The sequence below is a fragment of the Myotis myotis genome, unplaced genomic scaffold (genome assembly GCF_014108235.1).
Source record: "Myotis myotis isolate mMyoMyo1 unplaced genomic scaffold, mMyoMyo1.p scaffold_m19_p_1, whole genome shotgun sequence".
In the NCBI taxonomy this organism is placed as follows: domain Eukaryota; kingdom Metazoa; phylum Chordata; class Mammalia; order Chiroptera; family Vespertilionidae; genus Myotis; species Myotis myotis.
Window position 1 is genome coordinate 77749513 of NW_023416313.1, and position 15191 is coordinate 77764703.

General features: G+C 39.2%; 1 protein-coding gene across 2 annotated transcripts in view; it reads left to right on the forward strand.

The window, feature by feature from the left end:
- The window catches only part of GDI2 (GDP dissociation inhibitor 2), a 45416-nt gene that overhangs the window by 19911 nt on the left and 10314 nt on the right, over positions 1-15191 (forward strand). For both annotated transcript variants that reach the window (XM_036342207.1, XM_036342208.1), the window contains exons 3-6: positions 740-839; positions 4141-4275; positions 13037-13235; positions 13497-13628. In XM_036342207.1, coding sequence (XP_036198100.1) covers positions 740-839; positions 4141-4275; positions 13037-13235; positions 13497-13628 — 566 coding nt within the window. The remainder of the gene's footprint in view (positions 1-739; positions 840-4140; positions 4276-13036; positions 13236-13496; positions 13629-15191) is intronic.

A 15191-nucleotide genomic window follows, 5' to 3' on the forward strand; every position in this document is an offset into this window, starting at 1 on the left:
AGTATATAAGTACCTACTTTCTTATTCTGTTCCACCTTAGCAATATGTAAGGTGGAATGCTCTCAAATTTTAAATTGTAAGCTTTCATCTAGAGTTTCTACTTATCTCACACAAATTGTAAATTAATTGGACTAATTTTAAATCTCTTTTCTAATATGAAGAATCCAAATTTTATTTTTAACTCCTTACATAACTACAAAAGCAAAATTAAGCCTTTTGATGGCTTTCTATTCAGGAAGGAATGAGTTTAAATGATTTCTACAGATAAGGAGTGTATCTGCAGAACTAATTAATGTGTCATTGACAAATAGTTTTGTGTTCTTGCTTTTCTGCTAATAAAACAAACACTGCCTCTGCAGTACTTGTGTTAACATTCATTAGTTTAATAATATACTTAGTTTATGTATACATTAGAACTTTACTAATAGTTTTACCTGATTCAAAATGAAATGTGCGGCTCTGGCCAGTGTGGCTCAGTTGGTTGGAGTGTCGTCCTGTACACCAAAGATTTGATCCCCTGTCTGGCAACCTATCCATGTTTCTCTTTCATGTTGATGTTCTCTCTCCCTCCCCTTAAATCCTCCTGTCTCTAAAATCAAAAATAAAAATAAATGTTCTTGTTATACTTTGCCTCATATACTGGTGTTATTACTCCAAAACCATGTCATCAAAAAACAGTTGCATAGTATAATGGGAATTACGTTTTGTTACATTATAGGTATTTTTGTTTTGGTTTTAGTTATACAAAAGATTTAAAATACCAGGAGCACCACCATCATCAATGGGGAGAGGAAGAGACTGGAATGTTGACTTAATTCCCAAGTTCCTTATGGCTAATGGTAAAGAATTCTAACTTAAATTTATGACAGAATCTGATTTAAAACTAGAAACTAACTCCTGACAGAGAATATTATTCCAGGTATGTGGAAATGGATTTTTTTAAATGGTTACAGTATGGTGAGTAATATGCTCCATTAGAGGCGTCTGGAAGCAATAAAAATGGAGAGAAATTGAGGTGACTTCTTAGTGATTGGTTCTGAAGAAAGAAAATTATGATATGATATGACACAATACATATCAAAATTGTAAGCATTTATAACAGATTTTTCTCTTGATGCTTTGGTAGATAACTGGGTCTTTCTAATCTGTTGGCTTTTAAAGTTTTTAAAAAATATTTTTTAATTAGAGGAGTTGAGTATCTTTTTAAATTGTTGATATTGTCTTTTTCTGAGATGACTGGAAAGTCTATTTATGTTCTTTAAAATAAAGGACATGCCACCCTTTCCCTTTTTTTAAACTTCATATTCTGTAATTTAAGGCAAAGTTCTTATTTGAATTTTCTCTGAAATAATGTAGTGTTAACTAAATTGTTTTGAGGTGAATTGTAAACTCAAAATTTTTTATGTAAGTAATAAAATTATTATTATTTTTTTAATATATTTTATTGATTTTTTTACAGAGAGGAAGGGAGAGAGATAGTTAGGAACATCGATCAGGTGCCTCCTGCACACCCCCTACTGGAGATGTGCCCGCAACCAAGGTACATGCCCTTGACCGGAATCGAACCTGGGACCTTTCAGTCCGCAGGCCGACGCTCTATCCACTGAGCCAAACTGGTTATGGCTAAAATTATCTTATTGAAATTAGAAAACATAAGCAGAAAGGAAATAAAATTTATGTAATCAGAATTCACCATCTAGAATTATAGTTAATATATTTTGATGTATAACCCGCCAGGTCATGTGTGTGTGTGTGTGTGTGTGTGTGTGTATATATATATATATATATATATATATTTTTTTTTTAAATTTTCTCCCCAGTCATGTTTTTCAACTGATATACTATGAGAGTTTGTGTGTGTGTGTGTGTGTGTGTGTGTGCGCGCGCGCGCGTGAGAGAGAGAGAGCGCGTGAGAGAGTGTATGTGTGTTTATGTGATAAATCTCATTGTATACTTCTTGAAGAGTATTTTGGGGATAAAGGGAATGATGGAATGATTTCTTTTTTTTTATGAAATATATTTATTGATTTCAGAGAGGAAGGGAGAAGGAAATAGAGATAGAAACATCAATGATGAGAGAGAATCATTGATCAGCTGCCTCCCGCACACCCCCTACTGGGGATCGAGCCCGCAACCCAGGCATGTGCCCTCGGCTGGAATCGAACCTGGGACCCTTCAGTCTGCAGGCTGACACTATCCACTGAGCCAAGCCGACCAGGGCAGAATGATTTCTTAAGGGTTTCCCTTTATATTGCTAATCACCATTAGATTGTGAGACTGCCCCTTCTCCAGTACCTTTACCAAAACCCAGATATTTCTCATTTTATTTTTTGTCATTTTATTGTACTAAAAGACAAAATAATTGATTTTTAAAATCTATTTATTAGAAGGTGAAATGATTTCTAGATGTTTATTGGCTTTTATATTCTTTTTTTATTTATTAATCATCACATGAGGGTTTTTTTTTTTCCCCATTACTTTTTCAGAGAGAGTGGAAGGGGGGGGAGAGAAACACTAATGTGTGACACATCTAATGATTGCCTCTTGCACTCTCGCCTATGGCTGGGGAGGGAACCCAAAACCCAGGAATGTGCCCTTGACTGGGAATCGAACCCGTGACCCTTTGGTGTGCAGGCCGACGCTCTAACTGTAGAGCTACACCAGCCAGGGTGGTTTTTGTATTCTTTTATTATTATTGTTGTTATTGTTTTTTATTTATTTCAGAGAGGAAGGGAGGGGGAGAGAGAGAAACATCAATGAAGAGAGAGAATCATCGGTTGGCTGCCTCCTGCATGTCTCCTACTGGGGATGGAGCCTACAACCCCCGTATGTGCCCTTGATCGGAATCAAACCTGGGACCCTTCAGTCTGCAAGCCGACGCTTTATCCACTGAGCCAAACCAGCTACAGTGGTTTTTGTATTTTTTAGTGAACTGTCTTAGCCTTGTGCTTTTGCATATTTTTCTGTTGAGGTTTTGTGTTTTTTCTTATTGTTGTAAAGTGCTCTTTATAAAGACTATACTCTTTCAAAATATGTTTAAAATACCTTTTCCAGTTTGTGATTGGCCTTTTATATTACTGTTGTATTTTGTGTGTGTGTGTGTGCAAAAGCTTTTAAATTTCATGTAGTCATATAGGTTGATCTTTCTTTCATTGTTGTGATTTGGAAGGGTATGCTTAAAATTTTTCTACCTCAAGGTTATATAAATAGTAATACTTTTAAATAGTTTTACACTTTCCTTTTTTTCACCTATTTTCTATGTAAATTACCTATTTTAATATCCTGTTCTTTGAGAAGTAGAGATTGAAATTTATTTTATCAAAATGGTGAGTCATTTGTCCCTCAGCACCATTTATTTTTTCCACTTTGATTTAAACTTTTATGATATGTTAAATTCTTATATGTGGGGTCTGTATTGTTTTTGACTGATTTGTGGACTAACCAATATAATTGTACAATGTACTTTAATATCTGGCTGCATAATGCTCTTGTCATTATTTCTTGTTTTCAAAGAAAACCTTTTTATTTTGACTGCTTTAGTGTGCTTTTCAAATGAGTTTTAAAATAATTTTATTTCTAAAAGAAGTTTTCTGTTTTTAGCATACCAGAATTTCTTTGGTTTATATGTAGGTAATATTTTAATTGTATGCCTGTCTTCCCACCCTCCCATTTATTTATTTATTTTTCTTTTTTGTTTTTTGCTTTTTCTTTATCTGAAATTAATGTTTGTTTTATTAATATAAATTGACATAGAAACTGTAAAGCATAAATTCCTGAAAATTTTTGCCTTTGATTTGCCTCTCTTTAAAATATAACAGGAACTTTAAAGTAACCCAACCTATTTCAGTAGTATTATAATTGTAACCTCATACCTGTAATAATTGTGTAGCTTTTACAAAAGCAAGTTAATGATGTTATTAACCTTGAAGTTGTAACATTAAAAAATACTTCTAAATATGCTAACAAATAGGTATGCATTCTGATAGTCTCATTTAAAATATGGCTTTGGAGACTTTTTGTAGGAGTTATTGGACAATGCTAACAAATTATGAAGCCATTAATATTGGTAAATGTATTTTCTGCTAGTTTTTAAGGATAGTAGGATATTAATTATAGTTTGAAATTGTGTGACTTTTATAGGTCAGCTGGTTAAGATGCTACTTTATACAGAAGTCACTCGTTATCTGGATTTCAAAGTGACTGAAGGGAGCTTTGTCTATAAGGGAGGAAAAATCTACAAGGTTCCTTCTACTGAAGCAGAAGCCCTGGCATCTAGTAAGTAATTTTATTTTTTCAGAATGTTAAGGTTTTACAATGGAAAATGACTCTTAGAGATTAAATTTAATATCCCTTACATCAACCCTCATCCACTCATTCGATCAAAAAATATTTACTGAATGTGTATTACATGCCAGACACTATTCTGGGCAGTTGAGAATACCTTAATGAACAGAATGTTCAAATTTTTCTATTCTTCTTGACATTTAAAGAGAGTTTAAATGACCATCTCTATATCATGACCATCTCTATGTCTAGGTCTAGTAGTGCTCTTTCATAGTAATAATTCAAAAGATCAGTTGCTTTTTTGTGTTTCCTGTGTGTTAGCCTCTGTGCTAAACACTTCACATTCGTTTTCTTACCTGGCTTTTAAAACACCTTTATGAAGTAAGTTTTCCATTTTATAGATAAGAAAATGCAGGCCTGAAATCACATAAGTGATTTAAGTAGCAGGATGGGAATTGAAACCCTGGAGGGATTGCTCCAAAGCCTGTGTTCTTAACTGTATTAAGCTGACCTCCTAGAGTCTAGGACAGCCGTGGGCAAACTACGGCCCGTTTGAAATGAATAAAACTAAAAAAAAAAAAACGACTGTACCCTTTTATGTAGTGATGTTTACTTTGAATTTATATTAGTTCACACAAACACTCCATCCATGCTTTTGTTCTGGCCCTCCGGTCCAGTTTAAGAGCCCATTGTGGCCCTCAAGTCAAAAAGTTTGCCCACCCCTGCTCTAGGACCTAGACTATATTGTCCAACCTGCTGAAAAAGAAAAGAACTCTGATCTGGCGAAACCCATCTTCTAAGTTGATGTTGTTGCCATTCTCCAAAATCTCTGTGTTTAGGAATTTCTAGTGAGTATGGTGTGATTTTATTCTCTGCCCTAAATTATTTCCTCCATTGGCTCAACCAAAGATTCCTGGCTAACATTTTCTGTCTTGATCTCTTAAGTAGCAAACACCCCTAGAAAGGACCTCTGTTCTTTAGGGTGTTCTAGTTGTTGTACAGAGCAGCTTAAGAAAGGACAAGTTTGTATAACTAAGGAGTAGATGAGTTTTATATACTAGATGTTTTAGGAGTTTAGAGGAGGGAAAGGTTTGGGAGAATAGGAAAAGAATTGATAAATTCTCCAGTAATTTTATTTTGGCATAAATGTGGAAAAGTTTTCTTATTTATTTGGCAGTTCTTCCTAACTCCATTTATTTACTTCTTGCTATTAGGGGAGAAAATATTGGGCCTAAAATGCTGAAAGACACTATAGCTGGATAGTAAAAAAAAATCCACTAATAGTTTTGCTAGGTTAGAATTGACAATTGGGAAAGGAAGGGAATGGCTCCAAATTAAATTGAAGGGAGTTAGTGGTGTAATCATGGGTTAGAAATTATTTTAAATCCTTTTTTTAAAACATATTTTTATTGATTTCAGAGAGGAAGGGAGAGGGAGAGATAGAAACATTGATGATGAAAGAGAATCATTGATCGGCTGCCTCCCATACTCCCCATAGTGTAAGCCTACAACCCAGGCATGTCCCCTGAGCAGAAATCGAACCGTGACCTCCTGGTTCATAGGTTTACACTCAACCACTGAGCAACACTGGCCAGACTGTCTTCCATATATATAAAAGCCTAATATGCAAATTGTCCTCTTCGAGAGTTTGACCGGGAGACTGGGAGTATGATCGCTTACTATGACATATGCTAACCACCAGAGGGCAGCATGGAATGAAGGAAGGCCCCGGCCAGCAGCCGGCAGCCAGGGAAGGGAGGCCCCAGCTAGCAGCTGTAAGGCCCCAATTGGCTCTGATTGCCAGCCAGGCCTAGGGACCCTACCCGTGCACAATTTTGTGCACCTGGCCTCTAGTTTTAAATATTTTAAAGATCCCTAGTAGGGGGTATGTGGGAAGCAGCTAATTGCTGATTTTCTCTGATTGATGTTGTATCTCTCCCTTTCCCTTCTTCTCTGAAATCAATTAAAAAATATATTAAAAAATATAATAAAATATGACAGTGAGTATAATTGCATAAAGTGTTTTCATAGAACTAGGAATGCAAGAGGTTGAATACATTCCTTTTAAACAAAGTTTGTGCTTTTTATTTTTTATTACCTTTGAGCTCTTACCTATGGATTTATTTTAAAGTATATTTTTATTGATTTCAGAGAGGAAGGGAGAGAGAAAGACAAAAACATCAGTGATGAGAGACTGCCTCCAGCATGCCCCACACTAGGGACCGAGCCCGTAACCCGTCCAAGTGCCCTGATCAGGAATCGAACTGTGACTCCTGGTTTATAGGTCAACCCTCAACCACTGAGTCACTCTGGCTGGGCTTAATGTATACATTTTTAAGCTAGGTTTATTGAGACATAATTTATATACAGTAGAATTTACCTGTTTTTTTAGTATACAGTTTGATGAATTTTTACCATATCACTACCTTATCAGCAGCTGTTTTTATATTAGTGGATAGAATTTTGAAGTCAGTGGTGGTAAGGAAATTCTAGACAAAGTTAATGAATGAGATAAGGAAGTGTCGAGGTAGGGAAGTTCAAGAGAAATGTAAAATAAAAGAGAAAGATATGAATAAATTACTTTATAGTTTTAACTAGAGGCCCAGTGTATGGATTTGTGCACCAGTGGAGTCCCTCGACCTGGCCTGCGGAATCAGGCCAAAACTGGCTCTCTGACATCCTGAGGGGGTCCTGGATTGTGAAACGGCACAGCCAGGCCAAGAGACCCCACTGGTACACCATTGGGGCTGGGGAGAGATGCGGGATATTGGCCAGCTGGGGAGGAACCATGGGAGGGCTCCAGGACATGTCCGGCTCGTGTCGCCAGCCGGACCCCAGCAGCAAGCTAACCTACTGGTTAGAGTGTCTGCCCCCGATGGTCAGTGCACATCATAGCGACTGGTTGAACGGTTGACTGTCTGCCCCCTGGTGGTCAGTGCATGTCATAGCAAGCGATTGAGCGACCTTAGCATATCATTAGCATATTACGTTTTGGTTGGTTGAACGGCTGACCAGTTGACCGGACACTTAGCATATTAGGCTTTTATTGTATAGGATTATAGCTTACATTTACTGAACATGTTTGCCAGCATACATGTACTGTATGCTGTAACACACTCTGTGTTATCTAATTTTAGTTTATGTAGTCCTTTATTACAAACCTGTGAGATGTGGGTGCTATTATATTTTACAGATGGGAAAACTGAGATATAGCAATGTGAAAGAAAAGCCCAAAGTAGCATAACTTCTGACTGGTAGAACTGGCTGGAAGTCAGATTTATCTGACTCAAGAACCCCCCATAGTTATAACTACTGTACTATATATAGTATATACAGCTTTTAAAAATATTTTAACTGTTATGTACCATCTGATCCTTTTTTCTTCATGGTAAACATTTCTAGTTTCTGTGATTGTTTCTCATATAATATGCTATCTTGATCTCTTATACACTTTTTTTTGTAAATTCTCTGATTTGCCAAGATTATCCTATCCTATCTAATAAAAGAGAAACATGGTAATTGGCGTACTACTGCTACCCTTTCCATTGGCTAATCAGGGCAATATGCAAATTAACTGCCAGCCAAGATGGCGGCCGGCAGCCAGGCAGCTTAAAGTGAACATGAGGCTTGCTTGCTTCAGTGACGGAGGACTCCAACGTTCCCCGCCTGCCACTGCAGGCCTCTGAACTGCAACTCTAAGCAACTATGTTACAAATATAGAAGCTAAACAAAACCCCAGAAACCTGCTTTAGTCCGTAGGGCTTCAGCCAGCAGGATCGCAACATTGTTTCGAATACAAAAGGTAAACAAAGGCCAGCGGAGGCCTAAGAGCTGGAGACAAGCCTCAGGGCTAAAGCTAGCCCAGAATTAAAAACAAAAGAAAAAAAGGAGCGGTTGGGAGCTTCTGTCACCCGCCAGCCTGAAAACAGCCCTCAGCCCCTCACCCAGACTGGCCAGGCACCCCAGTGGGGACCCCCACCCTGAAGGGTGTGTGACCAGCTGCAAACAGCCATCATCCCCTCACCCAGGCTGGCCAGGCACCCCAGTGGGGACCCCCACCCTGATCCAGGACACCCTTCAGGGCAAAGCAGCTGGCCCCTACCCGTGCACCAGGCCTCTATCCTATATAGTAAAAGGGTAATATGCCTCCCAGCACTGGGATCAGCGTGACAGGGGCCAGCGCCCAAACCCCCTGATGGCCCTGCGGCTCTGTGTGTGACAGGGGGCGGGGCCACAACCTCCCTATCCGCCCTGCTCTGTTCATGACAGGGGAAGGCGCCCCAACCCCCTGATCAGTCCTGCTCTGTGCCTGATAGGGGGGAGCTCCCCAACCCCCTGATCACCCTGCGGCTGTGTGTGTGACAGGGTGCGGTGCCCCAACCCCCCCCGCCACGGGCCCTGCTCTGTGTGTGATGGGGTAGAGCAGCCGTGGGCAAACATACGGCCCGTTTGAAATGAATAAAACTATTGAAATAAAAGACCGTACCCTTTTATGTAATGATGTTTACTTTGAATTTATATTAGTTCCCACAAACACTCCATCCATGCTTTTGTTCCGGCCCTCCGGTCCAGTTTAAGAACCCATTGTGGCCCTCGAGTCAAAAAGTTTGCCCACCCCTGGGGTAGAGTCCTAACCTCCCCATCGGCCCTGCCCTGAGTGTGACAGTGGCGGCGCCCCAACCCCCTGATCAGCCCTGCTCTGTGGGTGATAGAGGGTGACGCCCCAACCGCCCCCCACGGGCCCTGCTCTGTGTGTGACGGGTTAGAGCCATAACCTCCCCATCGGCCCTGCCCTGAGTGTGACAGGGTGCGGCACCCCAACCCCCCAATCTGCCCTGTTCTGTGTGTGACAGGGGGCGGTGCCCCAACTCCCCTATCGGCCCTACTCTGTGAGTGACGGGGGGAGCTCCCCAACCCCCTGATCGGCCCTGCTCTGTGCGTGACGGGGGGAGCTCCCCAACCCCCTGATTGACCCTGCTCTGTGCATGACAGTTTACGGAGCCCCAACCTCCCTGATGGGCCCTGCTCTGTGCGTGACAGGGTACGGAGCCCCAACCCCCCTGATGGGCCCTGCTCTGTGCGTGACGGGGTGGCGCTGCAACCTGCCCATCGACCCTGCCTTGAGTGTGACAGGGGGCGGTGCCCCAACCCCCCAATCGGCCCTACCCTGAGCGTGACTGAGGGTGGCATCGCAACCTCCCGATCTGCCCTGCTCTGTGCATGACAGGGGGCGGCACCCCAACTCCCCAATCGGCCCTGCTCTGAGCCCGACCAGGGGCTGCACCTAGGGATTGGGCCTGCCCTCTGCCACTTGGGAGCGGGCCTAAGCCAGCAGGTCGTTATCTCCCGAGGGGTCCCAGACTGCGAGAGGGCACAGGCCGGGCTGAGGAACCCCCCCCTTCCCCCCGAGTGCACAAATTTTTGTGCACCGGACCTCTAGTCCTATATAATAAAAGGCTAATATGCAAACCAACCGAACGGTGGAACGACTTTTCGCTATGATGTGCACTGACCACCAGGGGGCAGATGCTCAATGCTGGAGCTGCCCCCTGGTGGTCAGTGCGCTCCTACAGGGCGAGACCTGCTCAGTCAGAAGCCCTGAGCTGGGCTCATGGCTGATGAGTGCAGCCTCGGTGGTGGGAGCCTCACCTGCCTCTGCGGCAGCACTAAGGATGTTCGACTGCTCGGGCTGAGGTACCCCCCTCCTCCTAGTGCACAATTTTCATACACTGGGCCTCTAGTATATAATAATAGTATTGCAAACAGACCAGACATAATACTCCAGATGTTGTCTGCTCAGTGTCAGTGCAACTGTTATTTTCCTAGGACAATATACTTCTATTAATGTAGCCCGTTACCATTGCTTTTTTTTCAGATCTGTAGACACTCTTGGTTCTCGTGATAGATAGTTCATGATGCCAGCTAAAAAGCCAAGGTTCCAGTAAATAATTTGTTGCTTGGTCAGATGTTATTTTTGTGAAATCAATGAGAAATGTATATGACCTCTACAGAATGTTGAACACAATTAGTATGTTCAGAAATGTTTTGAGAAGTTTTCATGAATAGCTTTGAAAAGCTAAATCTTTAGCTTGTTTATTTATTCTTATTCTTACTGCTGTGAGGCATCTATTTACCTGGAGCACCTTGGCATCAAATCACCTTTGATATCACAGATCTAAGTGCATCCCAGGGCTTCAGTGGTCTGAGGTAGCTGTGCTTGCTGCACCTCTAATTCCACCATTAGAATTCTATATTGTGTGCCATGTCTTAGTTTTTTATGATACTGATTCTACCCTAATTTTTAAAATTCTATGGTTACCTCTTAGTTAATTGAAAAGCTTTTATCTATTCTCTTACTGAAACTACTCTGGATTTTGTAATTTTTTTTTATGTTTTAAAAGTTTTGGTGTGTTTTTTTGATAAGTAAACTTCATTGTATAAGTGAATGAATGAAAGTCAAACCTATTTCAAATGAAGGTAAGACACTACTCGGGACTAATTCTAAAAAATTTTTTTTTCTAATTTTTTAATATAATTTTAATATTTTTGTTTTTATGTGGTATACCTAATATAAGAATAAGTCAGCTTCTTTTATATTTGCTCCCATAAGATTATATGGATTGAATATTTATTGAGCCCTTGCTATGTGCCAGGTACTCTTCTGGGTTTGGGAGTAGGGAGGGTTCAACAGAAGGAAAAAAGTAAACAAAAATTGCTTCCCTAATGGAGTTTACATTAGTAGGAGACAGACTAAAAGTAAATAAGGAAAAGTCATGATGATAATAATGCCGTATAGAAAGTTGGAACATGGAGGACGTATGGGGGGATACAGTTTTATTTTATTATTTTTAAAAATATATTTCTCTATTGATTTCAGAGAGGAAGGGAGAAGGAGAGAGAGATAGAAGCATCAATGATGAGAGAGAATCATTGATTGGCTGCCTCCTGCACACCCCACACTGGGGATCAAGCCTGCAACCCAGGCATGTGCCCTTGGCCAGAATCAAACCTGGGACCCTTCAGTCCGCAGGCCGATGCTCTATCCACTGAGCCAAGCCGGCTAGGGCAGGGTGGTACAGTTTTAAATAGGAAGGCATCATTATAGAAGCAGCTGTTATAAAAATTATACAGTAGGAAATATTTTAACTCTTTCAATTATGACTTTCAGAATGAGCACTGGATCTCTAAAATGTTTGTAATCACAGTGGTTTTGATGCCATACTGCTAGTAATGGATATCCCTAGTTGGCACCATGCATGGCACCATGGAAGGGGCGGAGAAGCTGCTGGAGCACCTCTGCTTGGCTGTGAAACAGGGTCACCAGCCATAATGATGAGGGGAGGGAGGGAACGAAAAAAGGAAATGGAGAGGAATTTAAGAAGACACTAGGATTTTTATTCTGGTTTTTAAAAAAAGTTACGCAGTTATCCCCAATAAGCTGTTGGTGGTAGCTTTAGGTTCCAACAGGCAGCGTCCACCAGAATATACCTGAAATACAAGCGCATTACAGTGGTGACTCATGTTTCTTTTTTAGTCTTTCACCCAACACCAGACAATTAAACTTGGGTCTTATCACCACTTGCTGATGTGGTGATAGAATATTTCTTTTTAGCGTTATGTCTTTACTGTATATACATCCTCTCCATTCTTAAAGGTAGGTTGTAAAATATGTAGTCAGCTGTCACTAATAGCCTTATAATCATTTATAAATTTTTTAAATTGATTTTAGAGAAAGAGAAAGAGAGAAGAGAGAGAAAGAAAAAAACCCACCAATTTGTTGTTCCACTTAGCATTTATTGGTTGATTTTTTTATGTGCTATGACCTGGGATCAAACCCGCAAGTTGGCATATCTGGAAGATGCTCTAACCGACTGAACTACCCGGTCAGGTTATGATCATTTGAATTTTCAGTTTTGTTGGTTTCAGTTATAGTCTTGGGAAAGAATGTTAAAAATATCAAAACACTAAATTGTCAACAGGTAAAAAAGAAACATTTGAGAGTTTGTTATTTTTGAAACTATTGTTGTTTTTGGAAGTAGCTGTACAGTTTAGGAAAGGGGGAAAAAGATTGTAAAACCAGAAAGTTTTCTGTTTCTTTGCCCTTGTCTTTCTACTTGCTGTATACTAGTAGTAGTAACTGACTAATAGGAATGTCTGAGGGTTTATTATGTGGTCATTTATTGCTGTATAATGAACTACTTCTTATTGTATAAAGCAGTAAACTGATGATTTAGGACTTCATTAAAGTGACTAGCAGCATAATCAACATCTAAATACAGATAAGAAGAGGAAGAGTATTCAGAATTTTAGGCAGTTGGCCGAGTATCAATTAGAGTTGTTAAAAGAACATTCAGCTGGATGCCTTCGTGAATAAATAGTTTTTGCAAAGTCATCTTGACCTTGTACCTAATAAGAAACATAATTAGACATACTACATTTAATTAAGTACTGGTTGTTATTGTAATTGTACTTTAAAATTGAAGACCTTACTGATCTGTTATATTTATGTCAGTTTATTTTAAAGTTGTCCAAACACTCATATCTTAACCATTTGTATGCCGTAAGAGTCTATAGAGGCAAGTGGCGGACCTTTTTTAATTAAATTCAAAATAGCGTGGCAGTTAACTGGTTAAATTGCACACTGTGTTAGAAGAGCCTCAAATAATAACATGGCAAATTTAAACTTTTCCTTTCATACTTTTTCTCCAGTGTTCTATTGTGAGTGTGTGCTTTTTGAAAAATTATCTTTTAGGCTTAATGGGGCTGTTTGAAAAACGTCGCTTCAGAAAATTCCTAGTATATGTTGCCAACTTCGATGAAAATGATGCTAGAACTTTTGAGGGCGTTGATCCTAAGAAGACTGCAATGCGAGAGGTGTATAAGAAATTTGATTTGGGCCAAGATGTTATAGATTTTACTGGTCATGCCCTGGCACTTTACAGAACTGATGAGTAAGTTTTCTGATTTTTAGATTTATATATTGTTTGGAATTCTAACTGAATTTTGTAACTTTTCCAATGTGGAAATTCTAGCTAAACAAATATATAGCCATGTCATACACTGAAAGAAGAGGTTCTAGTTGCAAATTAATGTTAGAACCTTTTAAGTAAAATGCAAAGGTAATAAGTTGAAATTACTGCAGAAAAAGATTTTAAATTGAACACAATAATGAAAACCGAAGCCTCTTGTAATATTTATTTCCTCTTCTCCAGCTATTTAGATCAACCATGTAGTGAAACCATTAATAGGATTAAACTTTACAGTGAGTCTTTGGCAAGATATGGCAAAAGCCCATACCTTTATCCACTGTATGGCCTTGGAGAACTGCCACAAGGATTTGCAAGGTAAGAACCCATATTTATACTATTTGCTAAAACCCCACTGATTCTGAACTTCATCTCCCACAGAAGTACTAGTGTATGAGAGACAGTTGTAAAAAATGAGACAAGATATGCCTGTGAATAATGAGATGCTTTTTATTTTTGAAGTAAAATTCACATACAACAAAACCACAGATCTACAGTAAAAATGTTGAGTTTGATACATGTATAAACTTGCGTAATAAAAACTCCAGAATCAAGATAACATTTTTCTCATTCCAGAAAGTTCCCTTGTATCATCTCATAATCACCCCTCCCAAACCATAACAATTACGTTTGTAATTTCTATCACTATAAAATACTTTTGCCTGTTTTTGAAGTTTATATAAAGGGGATAATATAGTATGTACTCATTTGTGTCTGACCTTTGCTTAATATTTTTGAGATCCATTTATGTTGATACCATGCTGGTGGTAGTTCATTTACAGTAAAAAGTATTGAGTAGTATTCCATTATGTGAATATCCCTCCTTTTCTTTTATGGATACTTGAGAGAGTGATTATACCACTTTATACTCAGCAATGCCTGAGAATTTTAGTTGCTCCATATGCTTGTCAACATTTGTGTTGTCAGTCTTTTTAATTGAAACTACCCAGTAGGTGTGAAGTAGTGTCTCGTTATGGTTTTAATTTGCATTTCTTAAGGACTAATATTGATCACCTTTTCATGAGGTTGTTGGCTGTTAGTATAATTTTGTGGTGTGATTGTTCATGTCTTCTGTACATTTTTAAAGACTGGTTGTCTTTGTGATTTGTAGGAGATCTTGATGTATCCTGACAGCAAGTCTTTTGTCAGATATATATGCATTATAAGTGTTTTCTCCCAATCTGTGGCAGAAGCTTTACATTTTTATGTTGTATCTTTTTAAAAAATATATATTTTTGTTGATTTCCAGAGGAAGGGAGAGAGAGAAATATCAATGACGAGAGAGAATCATTGTTCAGCTGCCTCCTGCACACCCCACACTGGGGATCGAGCCCACAACCCAGGCATGTGCCCTGACTGGAAATTGAACCGTCCTTCCTCTCCTGGTTCATGTCAATGCTCAACCACTGAGCCATGCTGGGCTCTTTTTTTTTTCTTCAATGTTTAGTGCTTTTGGGGTCCTAAGAAAACTCAAGAGCATAAAGATGTTCTCCTATGTCTTTTTCTAAAAGCTTTATAGTTTTAGCTTTCTGTTTCAATCTGTGGTTTATCTTGAAATAATATTAGTGTATGGGGTGAGGTAGGGCTCAGTGTTCACTTTTTTCATACCGATGGTAATAGATAGTTGTTCTAGCACCATTTGTTGGAAAGATTTCTTTTTCCAGTTGTCTTGGTGCCTTTGCAGAAAATCGTTTGACCATATATGTGTCTTTTGTTCCAGTGATCTATTTAATTTCCCTATGCCATTACCACACTGTCTTGAATTATAGTTTTATAGTAAGTCTTGAAATCACGTAATGCAAGTCCTCATCTTTGTTCTTTTTCAAAATGTTTTGGCTATTTGAGGTCCTTTGTATTTCCAAATACATTTTAGGACAGGTT